Below are 23,621 nucleotides of genomic sequence, written 5' to 3'. Positions count from 1 at the left end.
GAAGTACGAGTCCTGAAGGTCCAAGGACGCAATACAGTCCGCCCTGTTTAGAAGTTGGACGTCTTGTAGGGTGACCATTCAACATTTTTTTTTTTTGTTTGTTTTTTAGGTATTTTTAGGATTGGCCTCCATAAGCAAGATTTTTTCAGAATGAGAAAAAAAAAAAAAAAAAAAAAATCAGGAGTAGAAACCCTTTCCTCTCTGAATATGGAACAACCTCTATGGCCCCTTTTATCAGCATGGTTTCCACTTCTAAGCTGAGCAGACGAAGATGTCTTTGATGAGCCTGGGATGGAGGCGTTAATGGGGGAATCTGAATGAACTCAGGTGTCCAAATTGAATTACATCCAGCACCCATTTGTCCTTGGTTATTTGTCACCAGCGCTAGATATGGTGTTTCAATATCCTATGGAAGACTGTAGGAGTAGAATAGGGGAAGAACCAGCTCAAGGCAGTCATTGCCTCTGTGCAGTTTCTTTAGATTGTCGCCCTGGCTGGCTCGTGATAGGGTATTGTTAGACCTGACAGTCTTAGGGTAGTCACCCCTAACTTTTTGCCTGCCTCCCTCCACTTTTTGGACACTGTTTTTGCTGGCTTTTAGACTCTGCACACTTTACCACTGCTAACCAGTGCTAAAGTGCATATGCTCTCTCCCTTAAAACATGGTAACCTTGAATCATACCTGATTGGACTATTAATTTACTTATAAGTCCCTAGTAATGTGCACTCTATGTGCATAGGGCCGGTAGATTAAATGCTACTAGTGGGCCTGCAGCACTGGTTGTGCCACCCACTTAAGTAGCCCCTTTTCCTTGTCTCAGGCCTGCCATTGCAAGGTCTGTGTGTGCAGTTTCACGGTCACCTCGACTTGGCATTTAAAAGTACTTGCCAAGCCTAAACCTCCCCTTTCTCCACATTATAAGTCACCTCTAATGTGTGCCCTAGGTAACGCGTAGAGCAGGGTGCTGTGTGGGTGAAAGGCAGGACATGTACCTGTGTAGTTTACATGTCCTGGTAGTGTAAAACTCCTAAATTCGTTTTTGCACTACTGTGAGGCCTGCTCCCTTCATAGGCTAACATTGGGGCTGCCCTCATACAGTATTGAAGTGATAGCTGCTGATCTGAAAGGAGTAGGAAGGTCATATTTAGTATGGCCAGAATGGTAATATAAAATCCTGCTGACTGGTTAAGTTGGATTTAATATTACTATTCTAGAAATGCCACTTTTAGAAAGTGAGCATTTCTTTGCACTTAAATCTTTCTGTGCCTTACAATCCACGTCTGGCTGGGCTTAGTTGACAGCTCCTTGTGCATTCACTCAGACACACCCCAAACACAGGGTACTCAGCCTCACTTGCATACATCTGCATTTTGAATGGGTCTTCCTGGGCTGGGAGGGTGGAGGGCCTGCTCTCACACAAAAGGACTGCCACACCCCCTACTGGGACCCTGGCAGACAGGATTGAACTGAAAGGGGACATGGTGCACTTCTTAGCCACTCTTTGAAGTCTCCCCCCACTTCAAAGGCACATTTGGGTATAAAACAGGGCCTCTGCCCTACCTCATCAGACACTTGCTGGAGAAGAAACCTGAACCAGAAACTACATCCTGCCAAGAAGAACTGCCTGGCTGCTCAAAGGACTCACCTGTCTGCTTTCTACAAAGGACTGCTGCCTTGCTGTTGGCCTGCTGCCTTGCTGAACTCTTGTCTGGCTGTGAAAGTGCTCTCCAAGGGCTTGGATAGAGCTTGCCTCCTGTCCAAAAAGACTTCTCTTTTTCACTTGGACGCTCCGTGCGCCGAAAATTTCGACGCACAGCTTGCTCTGCAGCGAGAAAAACGCCGTACACCGACGCTGATCGACGCGACACCTTCGGGACGACCGGAACTTCGACGCACGGCTTCGCAAGGACGCCGCCGCCCGACCTCCAGAGGAGAAATCGCCGCGACGCCTGCCATGAGATCGTAATTTCGCCGCGCAGCCCCGCAGAACGACGCACAGCCGGAAAACAAGCAGGAAAATCCATGCACAGACCCGGGACATATGGTAATCCCCGCGATCCACAGAAAGACTGTTCGCGTGCCGGAAAACGACGCACGACTTCCCTGCGTGAAAAATAACGACGCAAGTCCGTGTGTGCTGGGGAGAAAACGACGCACACACCCTTTTTCCACGCATCTCTTCTTTTGTGGCCCTCTGAGGAGATTTTCCACTCCAAACCAGGTACTTTGTGCTTGAAAGAGACTTTGTTTACATTTTAAAGACTTAAGACACTTTATATCACTTTTCAGTGATATCTCTACAATTTCACATTGCAACTTTATTCTTTTTGACCTACAATTATCCAGATAAATATTATATATTTTTCTAAACACTGTGTGGTGTATTTTTGTGGTGCTATATGGTGGTATTGTATGATTTATTGCACAAATACTTTACACATTGCCTTCTAAGTTAAGCCTGACTGCTCGTGCCAAGCTACCAGAGGGTGGGCACAGGATAATCTTGGATTGTGTGTGATTTACCCTGACTAGAGTGAGGGCTTTTGCTTGGACAGGGGGTAACCTGACTGCCAACCAAAAAACCCACTTCTAACAGGTATGGTGTAATCCGCGGGAGAGTCTGCCTCTGCTGGTACTGCAGTCTAGAAGCCTGGAACGTGGTGGAGTAAGATGGATATCTGTAGTGCTGGTATCATCCACCAAACAAAGGCTGACCTCTGCCCCTGGCTCCACGAAAAGGCACTTTCTTGTACGGCAGAGTGCCCAATGATCTGGCTGTCTGTGTCTGACTTTATAGTCTGAAGGGCGTCATCGACGTGCTTCCCAAAGAGCACCTCCTCGTCATAGGGAAGATCTAAAATTTTTGTCTGAACTTGGGGGCGAAAATTAGTGGTTTTTCCCCAGTCCGGACGTCTCAAGACAGCAGATCCAGCAAGCAGCCTAAAGCCCACGGCGGCAATTTCCAGTGCACAATCGATGATTTCTACCGAAGACAGTTGTCCCTCCATGAGCACCTTTTATTGCCTCCATCTTGGAACTCTCCGATAGTTCTTCTAAACATTGAGACATGTCTCACCAGAGCTGCCTGATGTATCTACCAAGGAGCACTAGAGAATTGGCAGCTCTTACCACAATGACATACATTGAGGAAAAACGCTTCCCAATGTTATCTAGGAGTCTCCCCTCTTTATCTGGTGGTGTGGAAGGATTCCTGGAACGAAGTTGTGCAGCCTGAACTGATACAGTGAAAGTGCAATGAGCCGATTGGCTCATTTAACTTCAGTTTTCAGTGAATTTACATCAGCGCGCCATGCGCACTGATGTCATTTCACTGAAAACAAACAGTTCTCCCCCAGCTCCCAAGACTGTTTCTAGCAATAGAGAGATTTCCAGTGCCATGTGCGCGGCCGGCTGGGAGCTGTCTGACTCACACAAGCACTATACCGTTGGACAGCTCCCTGCCATCTGACGCATGAAACCGGTTAACAAGATCTTAAAAAAATAAATAAAAAAAAAGTTACCTATGTGATGGTAGGTCAGAGACAAAAGATTCCATACAAACCATCTCTGTGGTATTTCCTCAGAAGAGCTGCTGCGTTAGCTTTCTTTAGGTGAGAAGCCATGCTGTAGACCTTTTTCCCTGTAGTATTCATTATTTTGCTATGTCAGGAGGAGCCGTGAATTTTGAAGCAGAAGCATGCTTCAATGTAACTACCGTAACTATGATTGAGTTAGGTGAAGGATCCATTTTAAAAATATCAGGATCTCATTAGGGTAGCTTATATTTAATAAGCCTTGGCATTGCAGCGTTAACTGTGGCAAGGTTAAGACTTCTTTCCACAATGTCCAACAGCCCTGATCGAAAGTGCAGAAGAGGCTTTGGAGCTGCAGAAACCATTGGTTGAGGCATATATATATTGATGTGTAAGCTAGTCACTCATCTAATTAAAGCATCCTGAAAGGTAAGGAAATATTCTACAGGAGATACTCTGGATGGTGACTGGTGGTGTATAAGTAGTATGTGTCAAATCAGCGTAAGGTGATCTTGATCTGGTTCGGGAATAAGATGCATCTCTTCTGTTAGAGACTGTTCTGAGAGGTGTGGACTTAATCGGTAAAGGAGGCATGGAAGATGTCTTCTTTGCTCTAACTGGTGAGAGAACCAAGGAATCCAAGTGTGTGCACAAGTGATCCTCTGGAGGTATTACTGCTCAACAATTAAAAAAAGTTCCATCTATTTGATTAGCGGGCTCACAAAATACTTCAGATAATGTGCATGGTCAGAAGGCGATGACCATCCTGGTGAAGCAGAAGAGTACCAACTGTGACAGGGTACATCAAGGGAGAAAGATTCAATGCCGTACTGGGCCTTTTTTGGACTTTGGCTGCAGTGGATCGTGATCTATGCCTTTTCAAAATGTGTGTTAACATTGACGACGAAAGTGCTCAGCTGTGCTGCCATCGTGATCTTTGGTATCAGTGGAGACGCTGATCAACTTGAAGCAGATTTTGACTGAAAGCGGGGGGGACCTAATCTGTTCATATTATTTATTTTTCTTAGCAGGCACGGACCACCTGAGGAGGCTTTGCGGACCCCCAGGGGTCCCCGGACTACAGGTTGGGAACCACTGCCATAGGACATTAACTTGGTTTTAGAACATTCTACAAAGTTAATTTAATTTATTTAAGGACAACATATTTAAAGGTGTGCCGGAGTCTGAACAAGCAGCAGGGAATTAGTCAACATTTATGACTATCAATGAAGATCCTACGATGCAAAAATTATATTTCCCATTTCTAAGCATAGGGAGAGAGTGATTTGCCCAGAATCACAGGATGTGAAGTTCTGAGGCCAGGATTCAAACATGAGCCCCCCACATTCCAAAGTTAGCAGCCATTCATTCCACTCCGTTCACATATGTATACCCTGGTAATAGGTTTGAACAGATTCACCATGCCTAAACAATTTGAAAAATGACAAGACAAACCACAATAAGGTGTCCGCAATTCAAAATAGAAGAAAACATGGCAGAAAACGAGGGGTGTAGTTGGATGAGTTAAGGAAAGCTGTAAGATAAGCATTCAGGGCTGCCCCTCAAAAAGCAGAAACGAGAACTGAGCAAACTACTTGTAATCAAGATTATGGAGAAATCCATGAAAGGGTTCTAAATGGGAGGGAAAAACACATACAATTACCTTTGCAAGGATGGTGTAGTCCTCACATTAAACCGAATTACAGATGAACCTTCTACTTCATCGTCTGGAGATATGAATTGCGAACATGTCATAAATTGCACCACTCCTTTGTCATCCTCTCCCTTTTGGTAGGCCCGTCTCAAGTTTAACTTCTTTTTTGAAGACTTATTTTCAGTCCTTGGCAATTCTGAAGTATTTACTTCTGATTTTGTTTCATGGTCAACAAGCCCTTCATTCTTGACCAAATGTTCCAAATTTTCTTCCAGTTCTCCATTATTATTCTGCTCCTCTTCCCCGATCTCTAAGGCAGATATGAGAATAGGAAACCTATTTAGACATGGTAATGAACAGTTTCCAAATGTTTAAAAGATAAATGTTCAAAAGGTTCACAGTTCTTTACTTACTCCTTCCGACTTTCCAGCTGGACAACTTTCTGTAGCAAGAAATGAGCGTTTACAAAACAAAAAACACTTTACATGTGACAGATTTATATTCTGCATACATGCAGTGCACTCAACTGCAGCCATTGTTCTCCACATCATCCATCACTGATGTTATATTTTATAAGCCTTTTCTCTCCTAGTCAAACAAATGTATAAAAATCAAACGTACACATGAAGATATAAACCACTCATTTAACTGTGATCATTACCCCTTCATCTTTAATTGATGATCAGTACTTGAAGCAGCATCACCCTATAAGCTATCTCCCTGCCACCATCACCTCCACCCTCATAAATATCCCACCTATCTGAACAACTTTTTTTGTTTTCAGAAATTGAAGGTAGGCAGGCAGCTAGTTATAGGTAGAAAACTCATGCCTAGTGGAATGTTTTCTTCCTGTCATGGTGTACAGGTCTACTTCCGTCAGTTGTCATTTGTGTCCTCCACCAGGAAGAGACTGTTTCGACATGTCCCACTGTTATGATGAGTGAGCACGCCAGCCGTTTACTTTTTTCCACTTGTCAGTTGTGCATCAGAGGAAATGTCATCAATCAACATCAGGGGGCCAATCATATTGCATTGAGTTTTTGCAAATAACTTTATCTTAGACTTTGCAAAGCAAGAAAAGCTGGTACAGAGGGATAGAGAAGCATCCACACTAAATATGGCAACTGGCAAATGTTAAACCCCTCAGCCTTAGGGTGGTCCTCCCCTCCAAACGTTTTGCCTGCCATGCCTCACTTTTGCTGTTCGTGTCTAGTGAGTTCAAAAACAGCCCAACTGTCAGTCTGACCCAGACGTGGACTCAGCAGCCAGCAGAGGTACAGAATGGTTAAGCAAGAAAATGCCCACTTTCTAAAAGTGGCATTTTCAACAAATCTAAAAAAACAACTTTATCAAAAGATGTGTTTTTAAATTGTGAGCTCAGAGACCCCAAACGCCATATCTCAATCTGCTCCCAATCGGAAACTGCACCTCAAAGATATTTCAAGGCAATCCCCATGTTACCATATGGGAAAGCTAGGCCTTGCACTAGTGAAATACAAATTTAGCAGTATTTCACTGTTAAGACATATAAACCAAACCAGTACATGTCCTCTCTTAAATACACTGCACCCTGCCCATGGGGTTGCCTAGGCCTACCTTAGGGGTGACATAGCAAAAGAAGGTTTGTGCTTGGCAAGTAGATACACTTGCCAGGTCAAACTGGCAGTACAAAACTGCACACCCAGACACAAGCCATGGGTATACATAGTGGACTTTACTAGGGACTTACCAATAAATCAAATATGCCAATAATGGATAAACCAATCATCAATCCAATTTCGACAGAGAGCACTTTAGCACTGGTCAGCAGCGGTAATGTGCCCAGAGTCATAAAACAAAGAAAAACAGATCAGAAAAAATAGGAGGAAAAAAAACAAAACATTTGTGGATAATCCTGCATAAAGGGCCATTTCCAATACTCCCCTTTTTATTGCATTTTGTAAAAGGCCACCAATTTACTTACACCAATTGATTGGAGTAAGTAAAGTGTGGGACACATACTTTAGTTTTACATGTCTTGGTAGTGAAAACTCCCAAATCCGTTTTTCCACTACTGCAAGGTCCACCCATCTCGGAGTAACACTGAGGATTCCTCAGTACATTTATTAAGTGCAATTCCTGATTGAAAAGGACTATGTCTGTTATGTTTGGTACCTACAGACTTAATAAATCCTCCTTAACGGAAAAGTTGGATTTATGATTACAACTTTAAAAGTTTCATTTTTAGAAAGCTGGCATTTTTTTCCTCCTAAGCCCTGTGTCTGCTGCCTGCCTCCAATACATCTATGATTTCAGTGACATCTAGACTGCGTGCATTCCCTCTAGACAGTCAGGCACAGAGTGCCAACGGGTGCCTGAAGCGCCAGTCACATCCTCATTGGCCATCACCAGACTGGTGGTCCATCCTGTGCAGGATAGGAGAGAGAAGCTGACACTTGCACTTGAATAGGGCTATGCCAGTCCCCACACAAAGAACTGCATACCCCTGCACCCCCTGATGACCCTACCAAATTACTACACTTATGGACCTGTGGATGCCAGGAAGAAGGACCACTGTGCTGCTGCAAGGACTGCTACTCTGGACTGCTGACCTTGAAGGACTGCTTTCTGACCTGTGCTGACCTTCACCCCTCCTTGCCTGGGTAAGAAGGACTGGACCCACATACTCCCCAGAACCAAAGTCACTCCAAGGGCAGGCCTCCTGTTCTGAATTCTCAAGGACAAAGATTTAATTCAACTCTGCTATAGGTCCTGGTCTGCCAAATGAGCCCTATCCTGCTAAGTGGTGCCAATCCAGGCCTGGGCCTTTGGAAGAAGGTTCTGCAGCAGTCTTCTACAGAAATCCATGCATAGTCCTCACTACGCTGATCGGAACTGCTGCATCTCTCGACACATCATCACTGCGAAAGAGAACCCACTGTGCGGCTCGGAATAGACGGATCACCAGCTGCATGGCTCAATGAGGCATCCTCTTCACTGTAAAAGGGTTAAACACTGCACCTCGAGAACATCGCACCAACGACTGCAAGCTCAAAGAGGAATCCCAGACTGTGTGGATCTAAACCATAAATCGTCATTGCATTGTCTTTCCTACTCCTTGCATGGGATTTTTTATGTAAACGCAACCCTTCACACAAGGTACTGTTTCAGCAGGACAAGGCTGGACCCTGTTGCCAGCCCGTGCTCCAGCGACAGCCAGAACTTTTAGATTTACCTTAGCACAACCAGATAGCCCCCAGTTGGCGCTTTAAGTTTCTGTGCACTACTACTGCAGATATTCTTTAAAAATCCATATCTCTACTTCTACTTATTGGAAGTTTGTTGTCTTCATTAAATTAAGCTTTGTTTTTTCTAATCTGGTGTGGATTAATTTTCTGTGGTGTTTCCACTGTATTAAGTGTTGTAAACACTTTACACATTGCTCTTAAGTTAAGCCTGCCTGCTCTGTGCCAAGCTACCAGAGTATGAGCACAGGTTAATTTAGGGTGTATATTTTACTTACTGTAGGAAGTTGGCTCTGTATGTGCTATTTCAAAGTAAGGAATAGCATGCACAGAGTCCAAGGGTTCCCCTTAGAGGTAAAATAGTGGTAAAAAGAGATAATACTAATGCTCTATTTTGTGGTAGTGTGGTCGAGCAGTAGGCTTATCCAAGGAGTAGTGTTAAGCATTTGTTGTACATACACAGACAATAAATGAGGTACACACACTCAGAGACAAATCCAGCCAATAGGTTTTTGTATAGAAAAATATCTTTTCTTAGTTTATTTTAAGAACCACAGGTTCAAATTCTACATGTAATATCTCATTCGAAAGGTATTGCAGGTAAGTACTTTAGGAACTTCAAATCATAAAAATTGCATGTATACTTTACAAGTTATTGACAAATAGCTGTTTTAAAAGTGGACACTTAGTGCAATTTTCACAGTTCCTGGGGGAGGTAAGTTTTTGTTAGTTTTACCAGGTAAGTAAGACACTTACAGGGTTCAGTTCTTGGTCCAAGGTAGCCCACCGTTGGGGGTTCAGAGCAACCCCAAAGTCACCACACCAGCAGCTCAGGGCCGGTCAGGTGCAGAGTTCAAAGTGGTGCCCGAAACACATAGGCTAGAATGGAGAGAAGGGGGTGCCCCGGTTCCGGTCTGCTTGCAGGTAAGTACCCGCGTCTTCGGAGGGCAGACCAGGGGGGTTTTGTAGGGCCCCGGGGGGGACACAAGCCCACACAGAAATTTCACCCTCAGCAGCGCGGGGGCGGCCGGGTGCAGTGTAGAAACAAGCGTCGGGATCGCAATGTTAGTCTATGAGAGATCTCGGGATCTCTTCAGCGCTGCAGGCAGGCAAGGGGGGGGTTCCTCGGGGAAACCTCCACTTGGGCAAGGGAGAGGGACTCCTGGGGGTCACTTCTCCAGTGAAAGTCCGGTCCTTCAGGTCCTGGGGGCTGCGGGTGCAGGGTCTCTCCCAGGCGTCGGGGCTTTAGGTTCAAAGAGTCGCGGTCAGGGGAAGCCTCGGGATTCCCTCTGCAGGCGGCGCTGTGGTGGCTCAGGGGGGACAGGTTTTGGTACTCACTGTATCAGAGTAGTCCTGGGGTCCCTCTTGAGGTGTCGGATCTCCACCAGCCGAGTCGGGGTCGCCGGGTGCAGTGTTGCAAGTCTCACGCTTCTTGCGGGGAGCTTGCAGGGTTCTTTCAAAGTTGCTGGAAACAAAGTTGCAGCCTTTCTTGGAGCAGGTCCGCTGTCCTCGGGAGTTTCTTGTCTTTTCGAAGCAGGGGCAGTCCTCAGAGGATGTCGAGGTCGCTGGTCCCTTTGGAAGGCGTCGCTGGAGCAGGATCTTTGGAAGGCAGGAGACAGGCCGGTGAGTTTCTGGAGCCAAGGCAGTAGTCGTCTTCTGGTCTTCCTCTGCAGGGGTTTTCAGCTAGGCAGTCCTTCTTCTTGTAGTTGCAGGAATCTAATTTTCTAGGGTTCAGGGTAGCCCTTAAATACTAAATTTAAGGGTGTGTTTAGGTCTGGGGGGTTAGTAGCCAATGGCTACTAGCCCTGAGGGTGGGTACACCCTCTTTGTGCCTCCTCCCAAGGGGAGGGGGTCACAATCCTAACCCTATTGGGGGAATCCTCCATCTGCAAGATGGAGGATTTCTAAAAGTTAGAGTCACTTCAGCTCAGGACACCTTAGGGGCTGTCCTGACTGGCCAGTGACTCCTCCTTGTTTTTCTCATTATTTTCTCCGGCCTTGCCGCCAAAAGTGGGGCCTGGCCGGAGGGGGCGGGCAACTCCACTAGCTGGAGTGTCCTGCTGGGTTGGCACAAAGGAGGTGAGCCTTTGAGGCTCACCGCCAGGTGTGACAATTCCTGCCTGGGGGAGGTGTTAGCATCTCCACCCAGTGCAGGCTTTGTTACTGGCCTCAGAGTGACAAAGGCACTCTCCCCATGGGGCCAGCAACATGTCTCGGTTTGTGGCAGGCTGCTAAAACTAGTCAGCCTACACAGATAGTCGGTTAAGTTTCAGAGGGCACCTCTAAGGTGCCCTCTGGGGTGTATTTTACAATAAAATGTACACTGGCATCAGTGTGCATTTATTGTGCTGAGAAGTTTGATACCAAACTTCCCAGTTTTCAGTGTAGCCATTATGGTGCTGTGGAGTTCGTGTAAAACAGACTCCCAGACCATATACTCTTATGGCTACCCTGCACTTACAATGTCTAAGGTTTTGTTTAGACACTGTAGGGGCACAGTGCTCATGCACTGGTACCCTCACCTATGGTATAGTGCACCCTGCCTTAGGGGTGTAAGGCCTGCTAGAGGGGTGTCTTACCTATACTGCATAGGCAGTGAGAGGCTGGCATGGCACCCTGAGGGGAGTGCCATGTCGACTAACTCATTTTGTTCTCACTAGCACACACAGGCTTGTAAGCAGTGTGTCTGTGCTGAGTGAGGGGTCTCTAGGGTGGCATAAGACATGCTGCAGCCCTTAGAGACCTTCCTTGGCATCAGGGCCCTTGGTACTAGAAGTACCAGTTACAAGGGACTTATCTGAATGCCAGGGTGTGCCAATTGTGGATACAATGGTACATTTTAGGTGAAGGAACACTGGTGCTGGGGCCTGGTTAGCAGGGTCCCAGCACTCTTCTCAGTCAAGTCAGCATCAGTATCAGGCAAAAAGTGGGGGGTAACTGCAACAGGGAGCCATTTCTTTACACAAGCCCCCCCCAGCCCACAGGCCAGGAGACTCAGCCCAAGCTGGGAGAGTCTTCCTAGTCTGTCAGGCGAGGAAGAGTAGGAGAAATAGGCTGGTTAGTTGCAGGGCCTACTCTGCCTTACATCCTTCTGTTCAGGTCATTCCCTTTGGGGAACGGACCTACTTCCACAGTGATAGGACCTAGTCTGAATTGCCTCTTGTCTGCCTCTTCAATGTCTCCACCCATTCTTTCTATTTTGGTCTTAGAGGTATCCACCTCTGCTAACCTTATCTTGGCCAGGGTTACCCCTAGCTTACCCAGAGAGGTTACCCAGAGCTGGAGTAACCCCACCATGACCAATAGGGTCAGGGGGCCTAACTTGCTATTTGGCATGGGGTCAGACCACCATGCTAAGGATAGTGCAGCCATAAAGGCTAACACCCAGCAGAGGCCACTGACAGCTGTCAGTGCCCAGAACCACACCTTTAGCTCTTCACCTAAAAGGGAAGGGGCTAAGTTACAGGCCTCTTTGGGTTCAGGTTGCCTGTCTGCTGTATTAGAGTGGGGGGTTACCACATCTTGTAGTAAACACCCTTCTTCCACTCTTTCTTCTGTTAGCTGAGGAGCCACCCACTCCGGTTTAACAGTTGCCTGACTAGCCAGGACTTCTTGTGGGTCAGGTTGGACTTTATCAGGGCCATTTTTGGAGTTCTCCCCTACTGGAGCAGAATCTCCTTGGCTTGCTGTAACCTTGGCTAAAGGTTGTCCACCCTTCCTACTCTGTTTTCTTTTCTTCTTCTTCTGGGGCCTGCTTGCATTTACTGCAGAGGCAGGACTTCCAGAATCCTTGGGAGAGGACTGGCACTGGACCAGTTCCTCTCTTGGGCTCTGACTAACCTCTGGGTAGTCATTTCCAAGGAGACAATCAAGGGGGAGGTCTGTACTGACTACTACCCTTCTCCAGCTAAGAGTGCCACCCACTTCTATGGGCACTAAAGCCACAGGCCTCTTAGTGACCCTGTCTAGGCTAACTCTTACCCTGGCAGTCTCACCTGGGATGTACTGGTTTGAAAGCACCAGCCTGTCATGCACAATAGTGTGACTGGCACAAGTGTCTCTCAGGGCGGTGGTTGGGATTCCATTCACCAGTAGGTGGTGGAAGTGTCTACTTCCCTCTGGAATCTCCAACTCACCTGTTGGGCCCTGTTTCCAGTTGAAGGCTATGAAGACCTCCTCATCTGAGGAGTCATCTCCCATGGCTACACTGGTTACCCCTGGAATTTTGTTCTGGGGTTTGTTTTTGGGACAAGAAGTGTCCTTGGTGTGGTGCCCAGACTGTTTACAGTTGTGGCACCATGCCTTAGTGGCATCCCAGTTCTTACCCTGGTACCCACCTTTGTTTTGGGTTGTGTCTTGGGGCCCACCAACCTGTTCTGGTTTTTGGGGGCCTACAGAGGACTCTTTTTCTTTGTTTCTAGTGTCACCCACTTTCTCCTGGGGAGTTTTTGTAACCCCTTTCTTTTGGTCACCCCCAGTGGAAGTTTTGGTTACCCTAGTCTTGACCCAGTGGTCTGCCTTCTTTCCCAATTCTTGGGGAGAAATTGGACCTAGGTCTACCAGATACTGATGCAACTTTTCATTGAAGCAGTTACTTAAAATGTGTTCTTTCATAAACAAATTATAAAGCCCAACATAGTCACACACTTCATTTCCAGTTAACCAACCATCTAGTGTTTTTACTGAGTAGTCTACAAAATCAACCCAGGTCTGGCTCGAGGATTTTTGAGCCCCCCTGAATCTAATTCTATACTCCTCAGTGGAGAATCCAAAGCCCTCAATCAGGGTACCCTTCATGAGGTCATAAGATTCTGCATCTCTTCCAGAGAGTGTGAGGAGTCTATCCCTACACTTTCCAGTGAACATTTCCCAAAGGAGAGCACCCCAGTGAGATCTGTTTACTTTTCTGGTTACACAAGCCCTCTCAAAAGCTGTGAACCATTTGGTGATGTCATCACCATCTTCATATTTTGTTACAATCCCTTTGGGGATTTTTAGGATGTCAGGAGAATCTCTGACCCTATTTAAGTTGCTGCCACCATCGATGGGACCTAGGCCCATCTTTTTTCTTTCCCTTTCTATGGCTAGGAGCTGCTTTTCCAAAGCCAATCTTTTGACCATCCTGGCTAACAGGGGGTCATCTTCACTGGAGTTATCCTCAGTGATTTCAGAGGTGTTGGTCTCTCCTGTGAGGGAACCAGCATCTCTGACTATTATTTTTGGAGTCAGGGTTTGAGGGACCCTGTTCTCCCTAGATAGGACTGGTAGGGGGGAATTTTCCTCCCAGTCACTATCCTCTTCCTCTGAGTTGCCACCCTCAGAGGGGTTGGCCTTTTCAAACTCTGCCAAAAGCTCCTGGAGCTGTATTTTGGTAGGTTTGGGGCCCATTGTTATTTTCTTTATTTTACAGAGTGACCTTAGCTCCCTCATCTTAAGATGGAGGTAAGGTGTGGTGTCGAGTTCCACCACAGTCACATCTGTGCTAGACATTTTGCTTCTAAAAGTTGGAATACTTTTTAAGAATCTACAACTAGTTCTAGGTTCTAATTCAAACTTTTACAAACTTTTAAACTCTAAAAGAAATGCTAAACAGGATCTAACACAAGGCCCTAGCAGGTCTTTTAAGAATTTAGAAAACTTTTCAAATTGCAAAAATCTATTTCTAATGACAATTTTGGAATTTGTCGTGTGATCAGGTATTGGCTGAGTAGTCCAGCAAATGCAAAGTCTTGTACCCCACCGCTGATCCACCAATGTAGGAAGTTGGCTCTGTATGTGCTATTTCAAAGTAAGGAATAGCATGCACAGAGTCCAAGGGTTCCCCTTAGAGGTAAAATAGTGGTAAAAAGAGATAATACTAATGCTCTATTTTGTGGTAGTGTGGTCGAGCAGTAGGCTTATCCAAGGAGTAGTGTTAAGCATTTGTTGTACATACACAGACAATAAATGAGGTACACACACTCAGAGACAAATCCAGCCAATAGGTTTTTGTATAGAAAAATATATTTTCTTAGTTTATTTTAAGAACCACAGGTTCAAATTCTACATGTAATATCTCATTCGAAAGGTATTGCAGGTAAGTACTTTAGGAACTTCAAATCATAAAAATTGCATGTATACTTTACAAGTTATTGACAAATAGCTGTTTTAAAAGTGGACACAGTGCAATTTTCACAGTTCCTGGGGGAGGTAAGTTTTTGTTAGTTTTACCAGGTAAGTAAGACACTTACAGGGTTCAGTTCTTGGTCCAAGGTAGCCCACCGTTGGGGGTTCAGAGCAACCCCAAAGTCACCACACCAGCAGCTCAGGGCCGGTCAGGTGCAGAGTTCAAAGTGGTGCCCAAAACACATAGGCTAGAATGGAGAGAAGGGGGTGCCCCGGTTCCGGTCTGCTTGCAGGTAAGTACCCGCGTCTTCGGAGGGCAGACCAGGGGGGTTTTGTAGGGCCCCGGGGGGGACACAAGCCCACACAGAAATTTCACCCTCAGCAGCGCGGGGGCGGCCGGGTGCAGTGTAGAAACAAGCGTCGGGTTCGCAATGTTAGTCTATGAGAGATCTCGGGATCTCTTCAGTGCTGCAGGCAGGCAAGGGGGGGGTTCCTCGGGGAAACCTCCACTTGGGCAAGGGAGAGGGACTCCTGGGGGTCACTTCTCCAGTGAAAGTCCGGTCCTTCAGGTCCTGGGGGCTGCGGGTGCAGGGTCTCTCCCAGGCGTCGGGGCTTTAGGTTCAAAGAGTCGCGGTCAGGGGAAGCCTCGGGATTCCCTCTGCAGGCGGCGCTGTGGGGGCTCAGGGGGGACAGGTTTTGGTACTCACAGTATCAGAGTAGTCCTGGGGTCCCTCTTGAGGTGTCGGATCTCCACCAGCCGAGTCGGGGTCGCCGGGTGCAGTGTTGCAAGTCTCACGCTTCTTGCGGGGAGCTTGCAGGGTTCTTTCAAAGTTGCTGGAAACAAAGTTGCAGCCTTTCTTGGAGCAGGTCCGCTGTCCTCGGGAGTTTCTTGTCTTTTCGAAGCAGGGGCAGTCCTCAGAGGATGTCGAGGTCGCTGGTCCCTTTGGAAGGCGTCGCTGGAGCAGGATCTTTGGAAGGCAGGAGACAGGCCGGTGAGTTTCTGGAGCCAAGGCAGTAGTCGTCTTCTGGTCTTCCTCTGCAGGGGTTTTCAGCTAGGCAGTCCTTCTTGTAGTTGCAGGAATCTAATTTTCTAGGGTTCAGGGTAGCCCTTAAATACTAAATTTAAGGGCTTGTTTAGGTCTGGGGGGTTAGTAGCCAATGGCTACTAGCCCTGAGGGTGGGTACACCCTCTTTGTGCCTCCTCCCAAGGGGAGGGGGTCACAATCCTAACCCTATTGGGGGAATCCTCCATCTGCAAGATGGAGGATTTCTAAAAGTTAGAGTCACTTCAGCTCAGGACACCTTAGGGGCTGTCCTGACTGGCCAGTGGTGACTCCTTGTTTTTCTCATTATTTTCTCTGGCCTTGCCGCCAAAAGTGGGGCCTGGCCGGAGGGGGCGGGCAACTCCACTAGCTGGAGTGTCCTGCTGGGTTGGCACAAAGGAGGTGAGCCTTTGAGGCTCACCGCCAGGTGTGACAATTCCTGCCTGGGGGAGGTGTTAGCATCTCCACCCAGTGCAGGCTTTGTTACTGGCCTCAGAGTGACAAAGGCACTCTCCCCATGGGGCCAGCAACATGTCTCGGTTTGTGGCAGGCTGCTAAAACTAGTCAGCCTACACAGATAGTCGGTTAAGTTTCAGGGGGCACCTCTAAGGTGCCCTCTGGGGTGTAATTTACAATAAAATGTACACTGGCATCAGTGTGCATTTATTGTGCTGAGAAGTTTGATACCAAACTTCCCAGTTTTCAGTGTAGCCATTATGGTGCTGTGGAGTTCGTGTAAAACAGACTCCCAGACCATATACTCTTATGGCTACCCTGCACTTACAATGTCTAAGGTTTTGTTTAGACACTGTAGGGGCACAGTGCTCATGCACTGGTACCCTCACCTATGGTATAGTGCACCCTGCCTTAGGGCTGTAAGGCCTGCTAGAGGGGTGTCTTACCTATACTGCATAGGCAGTGAGAGGCTGGCATGGCACCCTGAGGGGAGTGCCATGTCGACTTACTCATTTTGTTCTCACTAGCACACACAGGCTTGTAAGCAGTGTGTCTGTGCTGAGTGAGGGGTCTCTAGGGTGGCATAAGACATGCTGCAGCCCTTAGAGACCTTCCTTGGCATCAGGGCCCTTGGTACTAGAAGTACCAGTTACAAGGGACTTATCTGAATGCCAGGGTGTGCCAATTGTGGATACAATGGTACATTTTAGGTGAAGGAACACTGGTGCTGGGGCCTGGTTAGCAGGGTCCCAGCACTCTTCTCAGTCAAGTCAGCATCAGTATCAGGCAAAAAGTGGGGGGTAACTGCAACAGGGAGCCATTTCTTTACACTTACCCAGACTAAGATTGTGGTTCCTCCTTGGACAGTGTGCATACCTCTACCAACCAGAAAACCAATTTTTAACAGTGAGTTATTGAAAATGGATATGCTATTTTACATTAGCTATGAGACCACACTTAACAGAGTACATCAAGACTGTTCAACCTTTCCAAAGGTACTGGAGAGGTGATGGGAATTGGTAACGGAATGGAGGCCTTTGGAGCAGCGAAGGCTGCAACTCAGATGAGATGCCATGCTGAATAAAATATGGAATGCGGGGTTGGGAGAGAGGCGGCCACAGAGTCATAGGGCACTAAATTCACAAAAGGAGCAAGCTGTTGCCTTCTACATACACATTTAAGCATAACTAATGAAGGTAACAGGTGACAATGTTTGGGTTTGCATCATCTCTGTCAAGTGAGTCCAGAGCTACCCTTGGGGGGTGGGCCTTGGGAGTGTGCCCCTAGGAAGTGAAGCAGCCATAGAAGGGGACATGGGCTAGTTATAGGTCACAGTGTGGGCAGCAGTAAGAGGAAGTAGCAAAATAAGTAAAATGTCCTCCTGCTTGCAGAAGACGGAAAGACTTTGCAGGAAGGGAGGAATTTAAACCTAATTCTTTTAGGGGTACTAGCAGGAATCCACCTGCACGAAAGGTATTACCTTAAATGGGCTTGAAAGACTGCAGAAGAAACATTATAAACTTAATTGTCAGTTCCAGAAGCAAAGAAGCACTTAGCGCACAGATGGGTAAAGCACAATCGCTGCCCAGCAACACTGAATCAGGGCATGACAATCTTAATTGGAAGAACTATTCGAACTGTGAAAGAACAGAGGCATTCAGGAGGGTAGACTGGTTAATGCAAAAATACAAATGCATGACTTCTCTAGCCCTGGTTCTGTATACATCTCCAATACAGGTGGTCATGGTTGCTATGTAAACCCGTTATTGGTTTGCCTTCGTCCTACATATCGATGGAGTCTTAAGGTGTTATTAGATGAGCAGTTAGGCATGTTCAATCCCCAATTACACACATTAATGGGCACTGCTCGGGCCACCATCAAAGACCTAATGAGGGACCCAACTCTGATATGTTAACAGTAAACAAGAACATTTTATTTCTGGACTGATTTGGGAGAAGGACTTTCTCATAATTGTGGGTTAACCACAAACAAATCCCTCAAAATTAAAAAGATGTCACAGAACAATAAGAGTCAATGGTTTGGTCAAAGGCAGTTAAATCTAGTCTCACACACAGGCTGGCCTGTGCAAGACTTATGAACTTCTCAAGTTCTTTTAGTGCACATAGAGGTAAGAACATTTTAAGCCACAAAGTCAATTGCACCCAAACTGTGGGTCAAGAAACCACTTAGCAAGTGGACAGACTGCAACTGTTCCCCACAAACCAAGGCACTTTTTACTCTATATGCAACAGAAAAGGGGGCATCCCAGGCCTCCGAGTTAGGCTGGTTGAGTAGCTAAGGCCTAGTCCAAAAGAGATGGTTGATAATAGGCACAGTCAAACAAAACCAGCAGTGAGCACATCATTCATTGTTTTCCTTAACAAGAACACCTGAAGTACACCATTAAACACAGAAATATATTCTCAGTAAAAAAAATGTTAAGGTCAAGTTATACTGATCTGAAATCAATTGTGCCTTCAGCACAAGACAAAAGAAAATGGGAACTACAACTAGTAAGTGACAAATTAAGGGCAACACGGGTAAAAGTTGGCAAGCATGTGGTATTTAAATAAATTACAATTTTTGAGTCACTGAATCAATCATTGTGTTGTAGTGAAAAAAAACACTTATAAATTCATTTCTTTGTGTAATATCGAGGAGATCTGTATGTTTGTTGCTATGCTTAGGCGTCATCCTATGTCACTGTTCCACATAAAATGGAAAGGTTTGTGGCATATTGTGGTTTCATGTTTTATCCGTTTGTATTTGTGATGCTCTTGATTTGTAAAGATTACCAAAATGTACAAATGAAATTGAAGTCAGAAAGATGGCAGGGTCGGAGTTCACTGCTATCTAAACTGTTGTAGGTCTTGTCTTTTGAGGTTTTGTACCAATTGGCACCTTTTCCCCTTTACAAAATATTGCCTGAATATCCAGTGTAATGCGCATTAATGATCCCTTGGAAAAATAAACATCTGTTGGCCAGGTAATTTATACAATGACCATAAATGTCCCCCCTCATCAGTCCTGGAAGCAATAGTCAAAGTACAACTTTCAGACTTTTTAATCAAATCTCCTAAATTATCATTAGTAATTTTACCACTAAAAAACCACTCCATGCCAGAGACCTCTTCTGGATTCCTCTCCACCTGTGTGCAATCAAAGGTAAAGTTCTTCTATCTAAAATGCCGTCTGCGTTTGGTGGGAAAGGAACTGTTCTCAAATGGTTTCAAGTATTTATTTGCTTACTGCACCCTTCAAATAAAACTTGGCTACTTGACCTAAGGTTTTCAACATCAATTGCACTTGCCTCAAGGACCATGGCACTCTCCTCCCTTTGTACCAGTTCGCAGAAGCTACAACGCTGATTACCATATGTATGTCAAAGTCCAAATCCACATCACAATCTATATGAACAATTGTCTACTTAAAATGTAATGAAACTGAGGTCCTGCTCATTTGCACTCCAAAACTGGACACTTAGAAGAGACGGGTGGGAACCTACTGAGGTGGCTGGATCATGTTAATGTGGTTGGAAACCTTGGAGTCAGTTTTCCAAACTGAATTAGTTTTATACACTCAGAATATTACCCAGGAATGAGCCAACTGCTACAAATTCAAGCCTGAATCACCCTGGTCATTGCTGTGGCCTTCTCACATGCAGACTACTGCAGTGGCGTTTATGGTGGTCTCCCAGCTAAAACAACAAGCACACTTTGCTGGCCTACTCATTTCCAGCCTGTAAGGTTATCATCTCATTACATCAACCCTGCATTAAACAATTTCCATCACCTGCTCAACTACAGGAGCATATTAAGAAAACCTCTCCCTATCACAAAGCCTTTTAAGGCACAGCCCAGGGATATCTCTCAAAATCTATTCATTTAATAGTTGCCTGACCAGATGTCTAAGGTAGGCCTCCCAGTACAGTCTCTCACTGCTTCAGTAAAGTCAGAACTTGTTTGGATCTGGTTTCTGCACATACCGGACTCTTCTCTTGAAATAAAAAGATTTAATCATTTTACTAACCCACCTCTTCTGAAAAAAAAAAAAAACATAGGTGACAAAATGACTTCTAAATGAGACTTCTGCACCCCCCCCCTCCCCTATGCTCTGTAATTTCCTTGCATGAGGGCACTGTAAAGATTCATAGTCAAATTAAAATAGAACGCATATAGTAATGTAAGTAATGGTGCCACGTTAGACACTGGATGGCAAGAGCATTAATAAGGTAGTCACCACGACCCTTAAGGCACCAAAGCAGTAATGAACATGTATGCCCCCACTGAATTCAGATCACTGAGAAGGAGCAATAACACTCCATATCAGCATCATGCCGCCCCTGGCATCAACTCCAAGGTGGGTATGGTTAATGTATGGGTGATTGGTAGCCACCCCTTTCTCTCTCATACGTCAGACAGTTGGTTGATGGGGAGAAAAATAGTTTAAAGGGGGAGATTTGGTACTGCCCTCACCTAAAATAAGGAGAATGCACTCCCCCACTGACCTCCCCGCCATGTCCAATACTGGGTATGAATTTTGTCTCAGCTGTTAGCCAGCTTAGTTTTCATTCACCTGCACCATTTTGCAAGAAAAGGACTACAGCCCTCATAGCTGACCCAGGATTTATTTTTTGAAAGATTCCAAGAGCAAGGTAGGGGTGAGGACCTAAAGGAAGCTCTGGGAATCCCACTGTACCCTTTTTATTTTTTAAGTCTGGGTTCCACTAGTCACCGCACATTCTTGGGTAAGAGCCGGAGGGTTAAAAATCGAACTCCGAAGGATGTATTCCTATATTTTAAACTGTCCAGTTCCAAAGTATGGCACGTTACTCTAGAAGTGGCAAGGAGGGTGGTGAGCAAAGTTATTAACTATGAAAAAATGTGTTTTCCTATGAAGTGCTGTGTCAACCATAACTACATAGACTCAAATGAGTCTCTAATGCATGTATAAACTGTTCAATAGCAAATGATGCACTCAACAGAACACATTTGCAAAATACACAGATTTACGTATGTGCACAGCTTTTCCATGGTTAACAAAAATAAGTGCAGAAGATGCACACATTTACAAACATGAAATACTCATTCCTTTATGCAGCCAACCTTGAATGTGTTGCTATTAATTTATTGAAAAGTTACTTACTAGTCTCGTATTTTGGGGAGCACGGGTGTTGGTCCAAAGGAATGTTATGTTGCATGTCGACTGTCTGTTGAAGAAAGGTATGTTAAATCCAAGATCACAGCAGTGTAGTGGCCAAAAAACGTAAGAAGTGATTTATAAATTAATCTAAAGGTGTTCACAATTTTATAGCAGGATAGCAGTATCCTTTTCCATAGCTACCAAACCCCATTAGTAATTTTCCAGCGCTAACGATTTATGGTGTCTAGTATATATATATTTTTTTTTTACGTTTTCCTTTCTACTGGTCATGACTTGCCTACTGAGCTTCAGATGTCGGTTAACAAAGACCCAATCAATTCAATATAGATTAAGAGAGGACTTTGCATCCATCAGTGACTATTTATCCTACATCCCTGGTTCTCATAGGTTGCTTGTGTTTGTCCTGCCCAAAAAGCATTTCCACTTCACTCGGTTTTGATTTCTTCATGTACCCTTCCACTGCAGTCAGGCCTGGCCTTGCCTTGCAGAATGGCTATTATCTCCCTCAGTCTCTTGTGGTTTACCATGCCCCCTTCTATCTTTCTGTTCAGTAAAAACACAAAAAAGGAGCTTCTTATCCCCAGCAGTCAGTGGCCCCAACCACATTCTCGCGCTGCCAGCTGCTGCATATGCATGGTGGCTATTTTGAATGTCTTTTTCTTAAACTAGAAGGCAGAGCATTACCATAGGGCCACCAAGTATTTGTGAATCCTGCATATAAATGTAAATATTTATTAAACATTAGCTAAAATAATTTAAAAAAATTAGCACACTGATCTTAAGATGGTAATACCACCCACTCCTTAATTTCGTCAATCTCTACAGTTACCACCTGCCCAACCCACCCCCCCCCAAAAAAAACACAAAACACGCTAAAGAGCAACTTGTTGCTTTAGCCCATTTCAGTTCTTATTTTTGCACCTTTATAAACACCGCAAACTTGACCTGAAGGTAGTTGAGGGCTTTACATGAGCACTGGTTACATTACATACTTACAAGGCCATACACAACGCAGGACCAGCCTACATGAACCACAGCGTCTCTTTCCACACCCCCGTGAGCTATTGGCTTTGTCGGAGGTGCAGGGGGAGGTTGTTCCAGCTCTTCGTTGCAGTGTAGGTGAAAGACCGTCCTCTGGAGGTGGTTTTGCAGATGCAAGGGAAGGTGGCCTGGGCCATCTGGGCAGAGCAGAGGGATCTGGCGGGGTGTGGAAGGAGACCATGTGGTTCAGATAGGACAGTCCTGCGTTGTGTATGGCCTTGTACATGTGGGTGAGAAGCTTAAAGGTAATTCACTTCTCGACCGGTAGCCAGTGGAGGGTCCTCAGGTGTTTGGAGATGTGTTCTCGGCGAGGGAGGTCCAGAGTGAGTCTGGCGGCAGAGTTCTGGATGAGTTGAAGTTTTTTGATGTTCCTAGTTGAGGTGCCGGCATAGAGGGCGTTGCTGTAGTCGAGCTTGCTTGTGACTGAGGCATGGGTGACTGTCCTGCGACAGTCTTCTGGGATCCATCTGAAGACCTTCCCGAGTGTGTGCCAGCAGGAGGAGGAGGTGACAGTTTACCTAGTGGGTCATGGACAGGGAGAAGTCCAGGATGATTCCTAAGTTGCGTGTGTGCTTGGTCGGCACAGGGGGGCAATGAGGTATGTGGGCCACCATGAGTCATCCCAAGCCGAGGTGGCGTTTCCGAAGATGATGAGCTCTGTCTTGTCAGAGTGGAGTTTGAGGCAGCTTTCTCTCATTCAGGTGGCAACAGCTGCCATTCCTGCGTGAAAGTTCATTTTGCCCGTGTCTTCGGTGAGGTAAAGAATCAGTTGTGTTATCGGCATATGACACGATGTTCATTTCATGGTTTGGGACGACAGCAGCAAGAGGGCCCATGTATACGTTGAACAGTGTGGGACTAAGTGAGGATCCTTCAGGGACTCCTGTGGGGCTGGAGGTGTAGGGCGGAAGTCTGACCCTCTGTGTCCTCCCGGAGAGGAAGAAGTGGATCCATTCCAGGGCTCTTCCGTAAATTCCTACAGTTGCACTAAAGACTACGTAATTCCAATAATTCTACGAGTCTGCCTTCGAGTGAGTCTCTTCAAGCGCTTCATCTCTCCCTCTGCTACTCCCTCCCAGGTGGCACCCCTACATGTGGTGTGCTCTTGTAGAAATCAAGAGTTAGCATGACTCAAGCTCAGATAGAGTCCTATGCCCCCAGTCAAATGCACACCCAGTCATTTTGGTCTTAACCCTTGTTAGAGACTGCTCTCCCACGTGTAATGAGGGATCTGTGGCAAGCCAAAAGGTCCCCTGGAATGCATTGCAGTAGAGGTACTGTGTTACATGTATGTGGAGCTGGGGCAAGTGCTGGTCCGACTGCTGTAATCTACAGATGCTGCAGTGATGCAGCCCCATTTGGGCAGAGGACTGATGCAACCCAGGTTGTCCAGGCAGTGT

General features: G+C 46.0%; 1 protein-coding gene across 1 annotated transcript in view; it reads right to left on the bottom strand.

Moving 5' to 3' along the window:
* CKAP2 (cytoskeleton associated protein 2) overlaps positions 1-23,621 on the bottom strand; it is a 120,963-nt gene that overhangs the window by 5,699 nt on the left and 91,643 nt on the right. The window contains exons 6-7 of the mRNA XM_069205462.1: positions 21,163-21,226; positions 5,198-5,498 (exon numbers count right to left, since the gene is read on the bottom strand). Of these exons, the coding sequence (XP_069061563.1) occupies positions 5,198-5,498; positions 21,163-21,226 (365 nt within the window). The remainder of the gene's footprint in view (positions 1-5,197; positions 5,499-21,162; positions 21,227-23,621) is intronic.

Source organism: Pleurodeles waltl, chromosome 8, assembly GCF_031143425.1.
Source record: "Pleurodeles waltl isolate 20211129_DDA chromosome 8, aPleWal1.hap1.20221129, whole genome shotgun sequence".
NCBI classification, from domain to species: domain Eukaryota; kingdom Metazoa; phylum Chordata; class Amphibia; order Caudata; family Salamandridae; genus Pleurodeles; species Pleurodeles waltl.
The sequence above is the reverse complement of the archived record's forward strand: the minus strand, read 5'-3'. Positions and strand labels throughout refer to the sequence as shown.